Source organism: Oncorhynchus keta, chromosome 13 (genome assembly GCF_023373465.1).
Source record: "Oncorhynchus keta strain PuntledgeMale-10-30-2019 chromosome 13, Oket_V2, whole genome shotgun sequence".
In the NCBI taxonomy this organism is placed as follows: Eukaryota; Metazoa; Chordata; class Actinopteri; order Salmoniformes; family Salmonidae; genus Oncorhynchus; species Oncorhynchus keta.
Genome location: NC_068433.1, coordinates 2096679 through 2113269, shown reverse-complemented (window position 1 = coordinate 2113269; position 16591 = coordinate 2096679). Strand labels below are relative to the sequence as shown.

Here is a 16591-nt window from a genome sequence, read left to right as displayed (position 1 = left end):
CAGTTAGAGGGATAACAGTCTGGTAGTCAGTTAGAGGGATAACAGTCTGGTAGCCAGTTAGAGGGATAACAGTCTGGTAGCCAGTTAGAGGGATAACAGTCTGGTAGTCAGTTAGAGGGATAACAGTCTGGTAGTCAGTTAGAGGGATAACAGTCTGGTAGTCAGTTAGAGGGATAACAGTCTGGTAGCCAGTTAGAGGGATAACAGTCTGGTAGTCAGTTAGAGGGATAACAGTCTGGTAGCCAGTTAGAGGGATAACAGTCTGGTAGCCAGTTAGAGGGATAACAGTCTGGTAGTCAGTTAGAGGGATAACAGTCTGGTAGTCAGTTAGAGGGATAACAGTCTGGTAGTCAGTTAGAGGAGATCGGGAACCAGTGCAGAGAAGCTATTTCTGGTCCGAACCTCTCAGTCACTCCAGTCCACTTACAGTGCCTTGCGAAAGTATTCGGCCCCCTTGAACTTTGTGACCTTTTGCCACATTTCAGGCTTCAAACATAAAGATATAAAACTGTATTTTTTTGTGAAGAATCAACAACAAGTGGGACAGACCTGAATCCAATTGAGAATCTGTGGAAAGAACTGAAAACTGCTGTTCACAAATGCTCTCCATCCAACCTCACTGAGCTCGAGCTGTTTTGCAAGGAGGAATGGGAAAAAATGTCAGTCTCTCGATGTGCAAAACTGATAGAGACATACCCCAAGCGACTTACAGCTGTAATCGCAGCAAAAGGTGGCGCTACAAAGTATTAAGTTATTAAGGGGGCTGAATAATTTTGCCTCCCCAATTTTTCAGTTTTTGATTTGTTAAAAAAGTTTGAAATATCCAATAAATGTCGTTCCACTTCATGATTGTGTCCCATGATTGTTGTTGATTCTTCACAAAAAATAGTTTTATATCTTTATGTTTGAAGCCTGAAATGTGGCAAAAGGTCACAAAGTTCAAGGGGGCCGAATACTTTCGCAAGGCACTGTAGCAACCGTTGCCTTCAGTTTCCATGACTTGTGTCATGTGACCAGCGCTGTTTGGAACAATCGTCTTGCTGTTCTCCGTCTACTTCATCACAGGATGGAGGAGGAGCAGATGAAGACGACTTCCTTGACAGTTCCAGGCAGCACAGGCCATTCTGATAGCGGAGGACCAACAGGGCAGTAACAGCCTCTGTATAAATAGCAGAGGACCAACAGGGCAGTAACAGGACTCTGTATATAGAGCAGGGGACCAACAGGACAGTAACAGGACTCTGTATATAGAGCAGAGGACCAACAGGGCAGTAACAGGACTCTGTATAAATAGCAGAGGACCAACAGGGCAGTAACAGGACTCTGTATATAGAGCAGAGGACCAACAGGGCAGTAACAGGACTCTGTATATAGAGCAGAGGACCAACAGGGCAGTAACAGGACTCTGTATATAGAGCAGAGGACCAACAGGACAGTAACAGGACTCTGTATATAGAGCAGAGGACCAACAGGGCAGTAACAGGACTCTGTATATAGAGCAGAGGACCAACAGGACAGTAACAGGACTCTGTATATAGAGCAGAGGACCAACAGGGCAGTAACAGCCTCTGTATAAATAGCAGAGGACCAACAGGGCAGTAACAGTACTCTGTATATAGAGCAGAGGACCAACAGGGCAGTAACAGGACTCTGTATATAGAGCAGAGGACCAACAGGGCAGTAACAGGACTCTGTATATAGAGCAGAGGACCAACAGGACAGTAACAGGACTCTGTATATAGAGCAGAGGACCAACAGGGCAGTAACAGGACTCTGTATATAGAGCAGAGGACCAACAGGGCAGTAACAGGACTCTGTATATAGAGCAGAGGACCAACAGGGCAGTAACAGCCTCTGTATAAATAGCAGAGGACCAACAGGGCAGTAACAGTACTCTGTATATAGAGCAGAGGACCAACAGGGCAGTAACAGGACTCTGTATATAGAGCAGAGGACCAACAGGGCAGTAACAGGACTCTGTATATAGAGCAGAGGACCAACAGGGCAGTAACAGGACTCTGTATATAGAGCAGAGGACCAACAGGGCAGTAACAGGACTCTGTATATAGAGCAGAGGACCAACAGGGCAGTAACAGGACTCTGTATATAGAGCAGAGGACCAACAGGGCAGTAACAGGACTCTGTATAAATAGCAGAGGACCAACAGGGCAGTAACAGGACTCTGTATATAGAGCAGAGGGCAGTAACAGGGCAGTAACAGGACTCTGTATAAATAGCAGAGGACCAACAGGACAGTAACAGGACTCTGTATAAATAGCAGAGGACCAACAGGGCAGTAACAGGACTCTGTATATAGAGCAGAGGACCAACAGGGCAGTAACAGGACTCTGTATATAGAGCAGAGGACCAACAGGGCAGTAACAGGACTCTGTATATAGAGCAGAGGACCAACAGGGCAGTAACAGGACTCTGTATATAGAGCAGAGGACCAACAGGGCAGTAACAGGACTCTGTATATAGAGCAGAGGACCAACAGGGCAGTAACAGGACTCTGTATATAGAGCAGAGGACCAACAGGGCAGTAACAGGACTCTGTATATAGAGCAGAGGACCAACAGGGCAGTAACAGGACTCTGTATATAGAGCAGAGGACCAACAGGGCAGTAACAGGACTCTGTATAAACTCTAGCAGAGGACCAACAGGACAGTAACAGGACTCTGTATAAATAGCAGAGGACCAACAGGGCAGTAACAGGACTCTGTATATAGAGCAGAGGACCAACAGGGCAGTAACAGGACTCTGTATATAGAGCAGGGGACCAACAGGACAGTAACAGGACTCTGTATATAGAGCAGAGGACCAACAGGGCAGTAACAGGACTCTGTATATAGAGCAGAGGACCAACAGGGCAGTAACAGGACTCTGTATATAGAGCAGAGGACCAACAGGGCAGTAACAGGACTCTGTATATAGAGCAGAGGACCAACAGGGCAGTAACAGGACTCTGTATATAGAGCAGAGGACCAACAGGGCAGTAACAGGACTCTGTATATAGAGCAGAGGACCAACAGGGCAGTAACAGGACTCTGTATATAGAGCAGAGGACCAACAGGGCAGTAACAGGACTCTGTATATAGAGCAGAGGACCAACAGGGCAGTAACAGGACTCTGTATATAGAGCAGAGGACCAACAGGGCAGTAACAGGACTCTGTATATAGAGCAGAGGACCAACAGGCAGTAACAGGACTCTGTATATAGAGCAGAGGACCAACAGGGCAGTAACAGGACTCTGTATATAGAGCAGAGGACCAACAGGGCAGTAACAGGACTCTGTATATAGAGCAGAGGACCAACAGGGCAGTAACAGGACTCTGTATATAGAGCAGAGGACCAACAGGACAGTAACAGGACTCTGTATATAGAGCAGAGGACCAACAGGGCAGTAACAGGACTCTGTATATAGAGCAGAGGACCAACAGGACAGTAACAGGACTCTGTATATAGAGCAGGGGACCAACAGGACAGTAACAGGACTCTGTATATAGAGCAGAGGACCAACAGGGCAGTAACAGGACTCTGTATATAGAGCAGGGGACCAACAGGACAGTAACAGGACTCTGTATATAGAGCAGAGGACCAACAGGGCAGTTACAGGACTCTGTATATAGAGCAGAGGACCAACAGGGCAGTAACAGGACTCTGTATATAGAGCAGAGGACCAACAGGGCAGTAACAGGACTGTATATAGAGCAGAGGACCAACAGGGCAGTAACAGGACTCTGTATAAATAGCAGAGGACCAACAGGGCAGTAACAGGACTCTGTATATAGAGCAGAGGACCAACAGGGCAGTAACAGGACTCTGTATATAGAGCAGAGGACCAACAGGGCAGTAACAGGACTCTGTATATAGAGCAGAGGACCAACAGGGCAGTAACAGGACTCTGTATATAGAGCAGAGGACCAACAGGACAGTAACAGGACTCTGTATATAGAGCAGAGGACCAACAGGGCAGTAACAGGACTCTGTATATAGAGCAGAGGACCAACAGGGCAGTAACAGGACTCTGTATATAGAGCAGAGGACCAACAGGGCAGTAACAGGACTCTGTATATAGAGCAGAGGACCAACAGGACAGTAACAGGACTCTGTATATAGAGCAGAGGACCAACAGGACAGTAACAGGACTCTGTATATAGAGCAGAGGACCAACAGGGCAGTAACAGGACTCTGTATATAGAGCAGAGGACCAACAGGGCAGTAACAGGACTCTGTATATAGAGCAGAGGACCAACAGGGCAGTAACAGGACTCTGTATATAGAGCAGAGGACCAACAGGGCAGTAACAGGACTCTGTATATAGAGCAGAGGACCAACAGGGCAGTAACAGGACTCTGTATATAGAGCAGAGGACCAACAGGGCAGTAACAGGACTCTGTATATAGAGCAGAGGACCAACAGGGCAGTAACAGGACTCTGTATATAGAGCAGAGGACCAACAGGGCAGTAACAGGACTCTGTATATAGAGCAGAGGACCAACAGGGCAGTAACAGGACTCTGTATATAGAGCAGAGGACCAACAGGGCAGTAACAGGACTCTGTATATAGAGCAGAGGACCAACAGGACAGTAACAGGACTCTGTATATAGAGCAGAGGACCAACAGGACAGTAACAGGACTCTGTATATAGAGCAGAGGACCAACAGGGCAGTAACAGGACTCTGTATATAGAGCAGAGGACCAACAGGGCAGTAACAGGACTCTGTATATAGAGCAGAGGACCAACAGGGCAGTAACAGGACTCTGTATATAGAGCAGAGGACCAACAGGGCAGTAACAGGACTCTGTATATAGAGCAGAGGACCAACAGGGCAGTAACAGGACTCTGTATATAGAGCAGAGGACCAACAGGGCAGTAACAGGACTCTGTATATAGAGCAGAGGACCAACAGGACAGTAACAGGACTCTGTATATAGAGCAGAGGACCAACAGGGCAGTAACAGGACTCTGTATATAGAGCAGAGGTAACAGGACCAACAGGGGCAGTAACAGGACTCTGTATATAGAGCAGAGGACCAACAGGGCAGTAACAGGACTCTGTATATAGAGCAGAGGACCAACAGGGCAGTAACAGGACTCTGTATATAGAGCAGAGACCAACAGGGCAGAGGACCAGAGCAGGGCAGTAACAGGACTCTGTATATAGAGCAGAGGACCAACAGGGCAGTAACAGGACTCTGTATATAGAGCAGAGGACCAACAGGGCAGTAACAGGACTCTGTATATAGAGCAGAGGACCAACAGGGCAGTAACAGGACTCTGTATATAGAGCAGAGGACCAACAGGGCAGTAACAGGACTCTGTATATAGAGCAGAGGACCAACAGGGCAGTAACAGGACTCTGTATATAGAGCAGAGGACCAACAGGACAGTAACAGGACTCTGTATATAGAGCAGAGGACCAACAGGACAGTAACAGGACTCTGTATATAGAGCAGAGGACCAACAGGGTAACAGGACTCTGTATATAGAGCAGAGGACCAACAGGGCAGTAACAGGACTCTGTATATAGAGCAGAGGACCAACAGGGCAGTAACAGGACTCTGTATATAGAGCAGAGGACCAACAGGACAGTAACAGGACTCTGTATATAGAGCAGAGGACCAACAGGGCAGTAACAGGACTGTATATAGAGCAGAGGACCAACAGGGCAGTAACAGGACTCTGTATATAGAGCAGAGGACCAACAGGACAGTAACAGGACTCTGTATATAGAGCAGAGGACCAACAGGGCAGTAAGAGCCTCTGTATATTGTGGGTGTGTTAGGGTTGTCACGGTACCAGTATTTTCCAAGGGAAAAATACAAAGCAACCTAATCTCTTTGGTCCTTTAAAACCTAGCATATGTAACATAGTGTGATATACAGTTGACATTGGAAGTTTACATACACAAATCAAATGTATTTATATAGCCCTTCGTACATCAGCTTTGTACAGTGTTGTACAGAAATCCAGTCTAAAACCCCAAACAGCAAGCAATGCAGGTGTAGAAGCACGGTGGCTAGGAAAAACTCCCTAGAAAGGCCAAAACCTAGGAAGAAACCTAGAGAGGAACCAGGCTATGTGGGGTGGCCAGTCCTCTTCTGGCTGTGCCGGGTGGAGATTATAACAGAACATGGCCAAGATGTTCAAATGTTCATAAATGACCAGCATGGTTGAATAATAACAAGGCAGAACAGTTGAAACTGGAGCAGCAGCACAGCCAGGTGGACTGGGGACAGCAAGGAGTCATCATGTCAGGTAGTCCTGAGGCATGGTCCTAGGGCTCAGGTCCTCCGAGAGAGAGAAAGAAAGAGAGAAAGAGAGAATTAGAGAGAGCACACTTAAATTCACACAGGACACCGAATAGGACAGAAGTACTCCAGATATAACAAACAGACCCTAGCCCCCCGGCACATAAAGTACTGCAGCATAAATACTGGAGGCTGAGACAGGAGGGGTCAGGAGACACTGTGGCCCCATCCGAGGACACCCCCGGACAGGGCCAAACAGGAAGGATATAACCCCACCCACTTTGCCAAAGCACAGCCCCCACACCACTAGAGGGATATCTTCAACCACCAACTTACCATCCTGAGACATACACCTTAGCCAAATACATTTAAACTCAGTTTTTCACAAATCCTGACATTTAATACTTGAAAAAAAATCCCTTTCTTAGGTCAGTTAGGATCACCACTTTCTTTTAATTAAGAATGTGAAATGCCAGAATAATAGTAGAGAGAATAATTCATTTCAGCTTTTATTTCTTTCATCACATTCCCAGTGGGTCAGAAGTTTACATACATGCAATTAGTATTTGGTAGCATTGCCATTAAATTGTTTAACTTGGGTCAAACATTTTGGATAGCCTTCCACAAGCTTCCCACAATAAGTTGGGTGAATTTTGGCCCAGAGCTGGTGTCACTGAGTCAGGATTGTAGGCCTCCTTGCTCGCAGAGGCTTTTTCAGTTCTGCCCACACATTTTATACAGGATTGAGGTCAGGGCTTTGTGATGGCCACTCCAATACCTTGACTTTGTTGTCCTTTAGCCATTTTGCCACAACTTTGGAAGTATGCTTGGGGTCATTGTCCATTTGTAAGACCCATTTGCGACCAAGCTTTTATTTTGCTTCAATATATCCACATGCTTTTCTTTTCCTCATGACGCCATCTATTTTGTGAAGTGCACCAGTCCCTCCCGCAGCAAAGCACCCCCACAACATGATGCTGCCACCCCCGTGCTTCACGGTTGGGATGGTGTTCTTCCGCTTGCAAGCCTCACCCGTTTTCCTCCAAACGTAACGATGGTCATTATGGCCAAACAGTTCTATTTTTGTTTCATCAGACCAGAGGACATTTCAAAAAAATTTTTTTTAAAGATATTTGTCCCCATCTGCTGGTGCAAACCGTAGTTTGGCTTTTTTGTGGCGGTTTTGGAGCAGTGTATTCTTCCTTGCTGAGCAGCCTTTCAGGTTTTGTCAATATAGGACTCGTTTTACTGTGGATATAGATACTTTTGCACCTGTTTCCTCCAGCATCTTCACAAGGTCCTTTGCTGTTGTTCTGGGATTGATTTTTCACTATTTGCACCAAAGTACGTTCATCTCTAGGAGACAGAACGTGTCTCATTCCTGAGCGTTTTGTCGGCTGAGTGGTCCCATGGTGTTTATACTTGCATACTATCGTTTGTACAGATGAACGTGGTAACGTCAGGTGTTTGGAAATTTCTCCCAAGGATGAACCAGACTTGTGGAGGTCTACAATTTTTTTCTGAGGTCTTGGGTGATTTCTTTTGATTTTCCCATGATGTCAAGCTAAGAGGCACTGAGTTTGTAGGCCTTGAAATACATCCACAGGTACACCTCCAATTGACTCAAATTATGTCAATTAGCCTATCAGAAGCTTCTAAAGCCATGGCATAATTTTCTGGAATTTTCCAAGCTGTTTATAGGCAGAGTCAACTTAGTGTATGTTGTTGAGACAGAAATCATCTGTCTCAACAATTGTTGGAATAATTAGTTCTGTCATGCACGAAGTAGATGTCCTAACCGACTATCCGACACTATAGTTTGTTGACAAGAAATGTGTGGAGTGGTTGAAAAGCAAGTTTTAATGACTCCAACCTAAGTGTATGTAAACTTCCCACTTCAACTGTACTGCAGCTTGGAAAACAAACAGGATTCTGTGGGACAATTTAAGGCTGCTTGTTCCCGACATTAGGACTGTTTTCCTCAGGCAATGTTTTCTGCTTCATGTTTTGTTTCCTTGCATGAAACCTCTGAGTATGGCAATACTGGTATCATGACAACCCTAGTGTGTGTTTGTGTTACTATGTTAATCTGGGTGCAGATGTCAGGTATGGCGGTTTGCCCAGTTTCTCTCACTTAATCTGGACACACACGGTAATGGGGGGCATTAAATGTATTTTTTACCAAATCCTGTTGTCAATCAAGCAGAGGGAAAGCAAAAAAGAGAGGAGAGAGAGAGAAGAGAGGGAGGTAGAGATAAAAAAAAAGGAGGGAGGGAGAGAGCGAGGAGAGAGAGGAGGGTGAGAGAGAGAGGAGACAGAGAAGGACAGAGGTGTTAGAGGAATAGATATAGAGGGATAATAAACATATACAGAGAGATATCCGGATGGATAGAGAGAGACGGAGAGAGTGAATGAGAGACAAAGAAAGAGACAAAGAGAGTGTGTGAAAGAGAAACGGACGACGGAAAGAGGTGAGGAGAACAGATGGATGGCAGGAGAGAAAGAGAATAGAGTGTTGTTTCTGGACCCTCAACTCTCCGGCCAGACTCCATTTTGGGAAGAGGAAGTAACCTTTGAACCTGCTGCTGTTTGAACCTGACCTCCCCTCGCCCTGACTTGTTGGAGGGCAGAACTGTGACCTGTTGGTCTATCCTTAACCCATGGAGGGTATGATACCGGGATGTTAAGAAACATTTACCAAAGAGTTTGTAGAACATTCAACCAGAGAGTCTGCTGCTTTTTGGGTCTAGGATCACCTGGAACAGGACAAGCTGAACACACTGAAGGTCTAGGACTCTGCTGAGTAGAGGGGTGAGGGGTTTTGGGTCAAGGGTCAGAGGTAGGGGTTGCCAGGGGGTTCGCTGCCAGGGGTAACAGTCCGTGATTCACCATGTCCGCAGGGCGACCGTCGGGTGCAGGCTGTGGCTCATCAGCCGGTAAAGGGGGTAAGTTCAGTGTGGAGGCACTATATGGGTTCAGTAAGAAACCCAAAACATCCGCCACCGCTAAGAGTGGGTCGGGTAAGAGAGGGGGAGGAGGGAAGGAGGAGTCGGCTCTAGCAGGACAGATACTACAGGCTGCCAGGACACTTATGGAGCGACGGAGGCTGGAACTCTATCTCAGAGAATGTGACCTCACGGTGACGGAGTGTACTGCAGAACAGACCGCTATGCCATACAGGTGGGTAGACAGTAGACACACACACGGAATGGTTCAGTAACCTGACTGAATGTATGCTTTAATGTGAATGTAAGGGTATGCAACCAGATGTTGGATGTACAGCAACCTTTCCTTGGTCCAGGGAGATAGCAGCCGTACCTTGGACCAAGGGGACAGCAACCTTACCGGTCCAGGGCGACAGCAACCTGTCCTTGGTCCAGGGCGACTGCAACCTTACCTTGGTCCACGGCGACAGCTATCTTACCTTGTACCAGAGTTACAGCTATCTTACCTTGGTCCATGGCGACAGCACCTTACCTTGGACCAGGGCGACATTACCTTACCATGGTCCAGGGCGACAACAACCTGTCCTTGGTGCATGACGACATTACCTTACCTTGGTCCAGGGCGACAACAACCTGTCCTTGGTGCATGACGACATTACCTTACCTTGGTCCAGGGCGACAGCAACCTGTCCTTGGTGCATGACGACATTACCTTTCCTTGGTCCAGGGCGACAGCAACCTGTCCTTGGTGCAGGGCGACAGCACCTTACCTTTGTCAAGGGTGACAACACCTTACCTTGGTCAAGGGTGACAGCAACCTGTCCTTGGTGCAGGGCGACAGCAGGCTTACATTAGTCCAGGGCCAGCTATCTTACCTTGGTCCAGGGCAACAGCACATTACCTTGGTCCAGGGCCAGCGCTGTCTTGATTCCTTTTGGTTGGTGATTCTGGAATGGAGAAGGACCCTGGGCACAGGCTGGGGAATATCGCTGCTCCAAGGCAGAGCTGGAGGCAGCGAAAGCTGAGCGGCGGTGGTATGAGGAGGTAGCATGGCAGTGCGGCTGGGAAGAGAGGCAGCCCCAAAAATGTATTGGGTGGGGGCACACGGGGGGTGTTTCTAAGCAGACCTGAGCCAAGTCCCCGTGCTTACCGTGGAGAGAGGTGGACCGGGCAGGCACCATGTTATGCCATGAGGTGCACGGTGTCCCCGGTGCGCAGGCATAGCCCGGTGCGTTACATCGGAGCGCCTTGTATCGGCCGTGCTAGAGTGGGCATCGAGCCAGGTGCCATGAAGAGCTGCCAGAGTCTCCCGTCTGGCCTGAGCTGCCAGAGCCGCCCGTCTGGCCTGAGCTGCCAGAGCCATCCGTCAGTCAGGAGCTGCCGGAATCGCCCTTCACTCCGGCGCTGCCGGAATCGCCTCCCTTCTGTCCGGTGCTGCCGGAATCTCTTGTCCAATATGGGGCCCGCTGCAGGGGTCCCCAGTCCGAGGCCAGCGGCGAGGGTCGCCGCTCCCAATGCGCCACTTAAGTGGGCCGAGACTATGATGGAGTGAGGTCCACGTCCTGTGCCAGAGTCGCCACTGTGGAAAGACTCCCACCCAGACCCTCCCCTATAGGTTCAGGTTTTGCGGCCGGAGTCCGGACCGTTGGGGGGGGGGGGACTGTCACGTTCTGACCTTAGTTATTTTGTTATGTCTTTGATTTAGTATGGTCAGAGCGTGAGTTGGGTGGGTAGTCTATGTTAGTTTTTCTATGTTGTGGTTTTGTGTTTGGCCTGGTATGGTTCTCAATCAGAGGCAGGTGTCGTTCGTTGTCTCTGATTGAGAATCATACTTAGGTAGCCTTTTCCCACCTGTGTGGTGTGGGTGATTGTTTTCTGTTTTGTGTCTTCACCAGACAGGTCTGTATCGTTATTTTTGTTTTAGTGTTCTGAGTTTAATAAATATCATCATGAACACATACCACGCTGCGTATTGGTCCTCCGATCCTTCATACTCCTCAGACGAGGACGACAAACGTTACAGCCGGCCAGTCCAAGTTGGTTATTATTTGTTCAGACTAAAATAAATAGCTAAGTATCCCAAAAAGGAAAGTTCAAACAGGCATGCCTAAACTAAAGGTTCAAACGCTAAAACTAAAGGCATCATGGCCCCCAAACAAAACCAGTAAAACCAGAATACTACAGTACTTACTATAGTAAACTGTAGTATACTTTAGAATATCATACTACACATTTTAGTATCCCTCAATCATGTGTTGATCTTACTGTAGAATGTTGTAGTATACCACAGTATTATCTGCAAAAAACACTACAATCCGCAAAAATGCTTTTTTTAACTACACAATATATACAAAAGTATGTGGACACACTTTCAAATTGGTGGATTCCGCTATTTCAGCCACACCCATTGCTGACAGGTGTATAAAATCAAGCACACGGCCATGCAATCTCCATAAACAACCATTGGCAGTAGAATGGTCTTACTGCAAAGCTCAGTGACTTTCAAAGTGGCAAGGATGTCACCTTTCCAACAAGTCAGTTTGTCACATTTCTGCCCTGCTAGAGCTGCCCCGGTCAACTGTAAGTGCTGTTATTGTGAAGTGGAAACATCTAAGCAACAACGGCTCAGTGGTAGGTGTGTAAAAATCGTCTGTCCTCGGTTGCAAAACTCCGAGTTCCAAACTGCCTCTGGAATCAATGTCGGCACAATAACTGTTCGTCGGGAGCTTCAGGAAATGGGCTTCCATGGCCGAACAGCCGCACAATAGCCTAAGATCACTATGTGCAATGCCAAGCGTCAACTGGAGTTGTGTAAAGCTCACCGCCATTGGGCTCTGGAGCAGTGGAAACGTGTTCCTTGGCGTGATGAATCACGCTTCACCATCTGCCTGTCCAAAGGACCAATCTGGGTTTGGAGGAGAACGCTACCTGACCCAATGCATCGTGCCAACTGGAAAGTTTGGTGAAGGAGGAATAATTTCCTGGAGCTGTTTTTAATGGTTCGGGCAATACCCCTTAGTTCCAGTGAAGTGACATCTTAGTGAAACAGCATACAATGACATTCAAGATGATTCTGTGCTTACAATTTTGTGGCAACAGTTTGGGGAAGGCCTTTCCTGTTTCAGCATGACAACGCCCCCATGCATAAAGTGAGGTCCATACGAAAATGGTTTGTCGAAATTAGTGTGGAAGAACTTGACTGGCCTGCACAGAACCCTGACCTCAACCCAATCAAACACCTTTGGGATGAATTGGAACCCTGACTGCGAGCCAGGCCTAATCACCCAACATCAGTACCCAACCTCACTAATACTCTTGTGGCTAAATGGAAGCCCCCAAAGCAATGTTCCAACATCTAATGGAAAGCCTTCCCAGAAGATTGGAGGCTGTTACTGTTATGGCAAGGAGAACTCGTGGTCCTTCTGTAGCTCAGTTGGTAGAGCATGGCGCTTGTAACGCCAGGGTAGTGGGTTCGATTCCCGGGACCACCCATACGTAGAATGTATGCACACATGACTGTAAGTCGCTTTGGATAAAAGCGTCTGCTAAAATGCCATATATTATTATTATTATATTATTTATTATTAACTCCCCCACCCCCCCTGTTCAGCTGAAAAGGTGGCGCAGGGAATTCAAAAATATTCTTTAGAAATATTTAACTTTCACACATTAACAAGTCCAATACCTCAAATGAAAGACAAACATCTTGTTCATCTACCCATCATGTCAGATTTGTAAAATGTTTTACAGCGAAAACACAACATATATTTATGTTAGACCACCACCAAATCAAAGGGAAAACACAGCCATTTTTTCCAGCCAAAGATTAAATCACAAAAGCAGGATTAGAGATAAAATGAATCACTAACCTTTTGACAATCTTCATCAGATGACACTCATATGACATGTTACACAGTACATTTGTTTTGTTCGATAATATGCATGTTCAGAAATTCCTCCAAAATATCCAGAGGAATTATAGAAAGCTACGCCAGATAACAGAAATACTCATCATAAACTTTGACTAAAGATACATGTTCTACATATGATTAAAGATACACTGGTTCTTAATGCAACCGCTGTGTCAGATTTTTTACAAACGTTACGGAAAAAGCCTAACATTGCAACAATCTGAGACGGCGGTCAGTATTTCTCCGCCATGTTGGAGTCAACAGAAACATAAATAAACATAAATATTCCCTTACCTTTGATGATCTTTCATCAGAATGTAGTGCAAGGAGTCCTAGTTCCACAATAAATCGTTGTTTTGTTCCATAATGTCCAATTCTAGTGTTCAAGTAGTTGCATTTGCTATCACTTTCAGCTCAGGTGCCCAAAAACTGACTGCTGGTCCAAGATAACTCGCACGAAAACTTCCAAAAGATATATCCCAGGTCGAAAAAACTGGTCAAACTAAGTAGAGAATCAATCTTCAGGATGTTATTTTCATATATATCCAATAACGTTCCAACCGGACCATACGTTTTCATCTGGAGCCAAATGGAACGACGGTGGCACCCACAGAGAAATGCGCCACAGGAAAATGGCATTCTGTCGGGACACTGACTATTTTCCCTCCCATTAGGTCAAAGTTCACAGCAAATGCTCCATTACACTTTCTACTGAATGAGGACATCTAGTGGAAGGCGTAGGAAGTGCTTCCAGATCCATATCTTGTTGGGACAGAAGTTCACTCCTTGTTTGGAAGATTGCCTGCCCTATGAGTTCTGTTATACTCACAGACATAATTCAAACAGTTTTAGAAACTTCAGAGTGTTTTCTATCCAATAATAATAATAATATGCATATATTAGCAATCTAGGACAGAGTAGGATGCCGTTCACTATGGGCACTGCCCCTATCCCCAACAAGTTATCATACCAGTTGATGTGCAGGGGAAACTAACATGGCTATATGAACAGGGTACCCCAGTATCCCCACCAGTGCAGAAGTTATAGCAGCTATATAAACAGGGTACCAGTTGATGTGCAGGGGTATGAGGCAGTAACATGGCTATATGAACAGGGTACCAGTGCAGAGCGGATGTGCAGGGGTATGAGGTAGTAACATGGCTGTATAAACAGGGTACCAGTACAGAGTGGATGTGCAGGGGTATGAGGTAGTAACATGGCTATATAAGCAGGTACCAGTACAGAGTGAATGTGCAGGGGTATGAGGTAGTAACATGGCTATATAAACAGGGTACCAGTACCAGTCGATGTGCAGGGGTATGAGGTAGTAACATGGCTATATGAACAGGGTACCAGTACAGAGTGGAGCAGGGGTGAGGTAGTAACATGTGCAGGGGTGCAGAGCGGATGTGCTGGGGTATGAGTAACATGGCTATATAAGTACAGGTGAACCAGTAACATGGCAGAGTACCAGATGTGCAGGGGTATGAGGTAGTAACATGGCTATATAAACAGGGTACCAGTACAGAGTGGATGTGCAGGGGTATGAGGTAGTAACATGGCTATATAAGCAGGTACCAGTACAGAGTGAATGTGCAGGGGTATGAGGTAGTAACATGGCTATATGAACAGGGTACCAGTGCAGAGCGGATGTGCAGGGGTATGAGGTAGTAACTTGTCTATATGAACAGGGTACCAGTACCAGTCGATGTGCAGGGGTATGAGGTAGTAACATGGCTGTATAAACAGGGTACCAGTACAGAGTGGATGTGCAGGGGTATGAGGTAGTAACATGGCTTGTCTATATGAACAGGGTACCAGTACCAGTCAGCAGGGGTGTAGTAACATGGCTGCAGGGGGGTGGATGAGGGGTATGAGGTAACATGGCTATATGAACAGGGTACCAGTACAGAGTGGATGTGCAGGGGTATGAGGTAGTAACATGGCTATATAAGCAGGTACCAGTACAGAGTGAATGTGCAGGGGTATGAGGCAGTAACATGGCTATATGAACAGGGTACCAGTACAGAGTGGATGTGCAGGGGTATGAAGTATTAACATGGCTATATGAACAGGGTACCAGTACAGAGTGGATGTGCAGGGGTATGAGGTAATGGAAGTAGATATATACATACAACTAGAAATAAAGAGATAATAAACAGTAGCAGCAGCTTATTTAAAAAAAAGAAGTCTCAAAAAGTTAGTGTAAAAAGGGTAAATGCAGATAGTCCTGGTAGCTATTTTGTTAACTATTTACATTCTTATGGCTCGGGGATAGAAGCTCTTCCGGGTCCTGTTGGTTCCAGACTTGGTGCCATGCAGGGGGAGAGAGAACAGTCTATGACTTGGGTGGCTGGAGTCTGACCATTTTTAGGGTCTTCCTCTGACACTGCGTGGTGTAGAGGTCCTGGATAGCAGGGAGCTCGGCCCCAGTAATGTCACATCTGCTCCTGCTCCACTCTCTGGTGTTCATCTCGTGTCTTCTTGACCTGCAGTTACTCCCACTGTACACTCTCCCTCTCCTTCTCTGTGTGAATGTGTGGTTGGAGACAGGTGTGGTGGAGTCAGAGCAAATCCCTACCAGCTGCAACTTGTTCCATAATCAAGACCTCTACAAATACTCAGTCCTGACTCTTCCAAGCTGCCAGATTGTAATCTCTGCTCAGTCAGTCAGTTCATGATTCTAGCCATTTATGATTATTCATGATCCTGTTACTCTGCTGTACCACACCCCATCTCAGCCGCCTTATCGGCCGTACGACTGTGCTATCAAGCTTCAGCCTGGAGCTCCACTCCCTAGTAGCAGGTTGTATAACCTCTCTCGCCCCGAGCAAGAGGCCATGGAAGAATACATCCAGAACTCCCTGGCTGTCGGACATATCAGGCATTTTTCCACTCTGTTGGGAGCTGGGTTTTTCTTTGTCAAGAAGAAGGATGGGTCACTGAGGCCATGCATAGACTTCTGTGGTTTGAATAGTATCACTGTCAGGAGCAAGTATCCCTGGTTAATGATGTCCTGAGGGATGTCATTGGGCGTTTTGTTTTTATCTATGTGGATGACAGTCTTATTTTTTCGAAGGACCTTGAGGCTCACAAGCAACACGTCCACTAAGTTCTCGAAAGGCTGTTGGAGAATAAGCTATTTGTTAAGGCTGAGAAATGTGAGTTTCAGGTTTCCTCTGTGTCCTTCTTGGGTTACATTATTTCTCAAGGTCAGCTATGAATGGACCCTGCCAAGGTTAGGTCACAGAGTGGCGAATCTGAAGCAGTTACAGCGTTTCCTGGGGTTTACCAATTTTTATAGAAGATTCATCCGTGACTACACTTGTTTGGCAGCTCCTCTCTCAACCATCCTGCCTATACCGTCCAGCAGCTTTTGGATGTGCGCCATTGGGGTCGCAGATACGGGCCGGAGGAGCGTTGCTAGGTGCCCCGTCGTCACATTCTGGATCCCTCCCTCTTACAGGATTATCATAC

At 46.6% G+C, this 16591-nt stretch overlaps 1 protein-coding gene across 1 annotated transcript in view; it reads left to right on the top strand.

Annotated features, from left to right (window-relative positions):
• The first annotated feature begins 9148 nt into the window (after positions 1-9148).
• LOC127906908 (voltage-gated potassium channel subunit beta-2-like) overlaps positions 9149-16591 on the top strand; it is a 54093-nt gene continuing 46650 nt past the window's right edge. The window contains exon 1 of the mRNA XM_052460714.1: positions 9149-9438. Coding sequence (XP_052316674.1) covers positions 9149-9438 — 290 coding nt within the window. The remainder of the gene's footprint in view (positions 9439-16591) is intronic.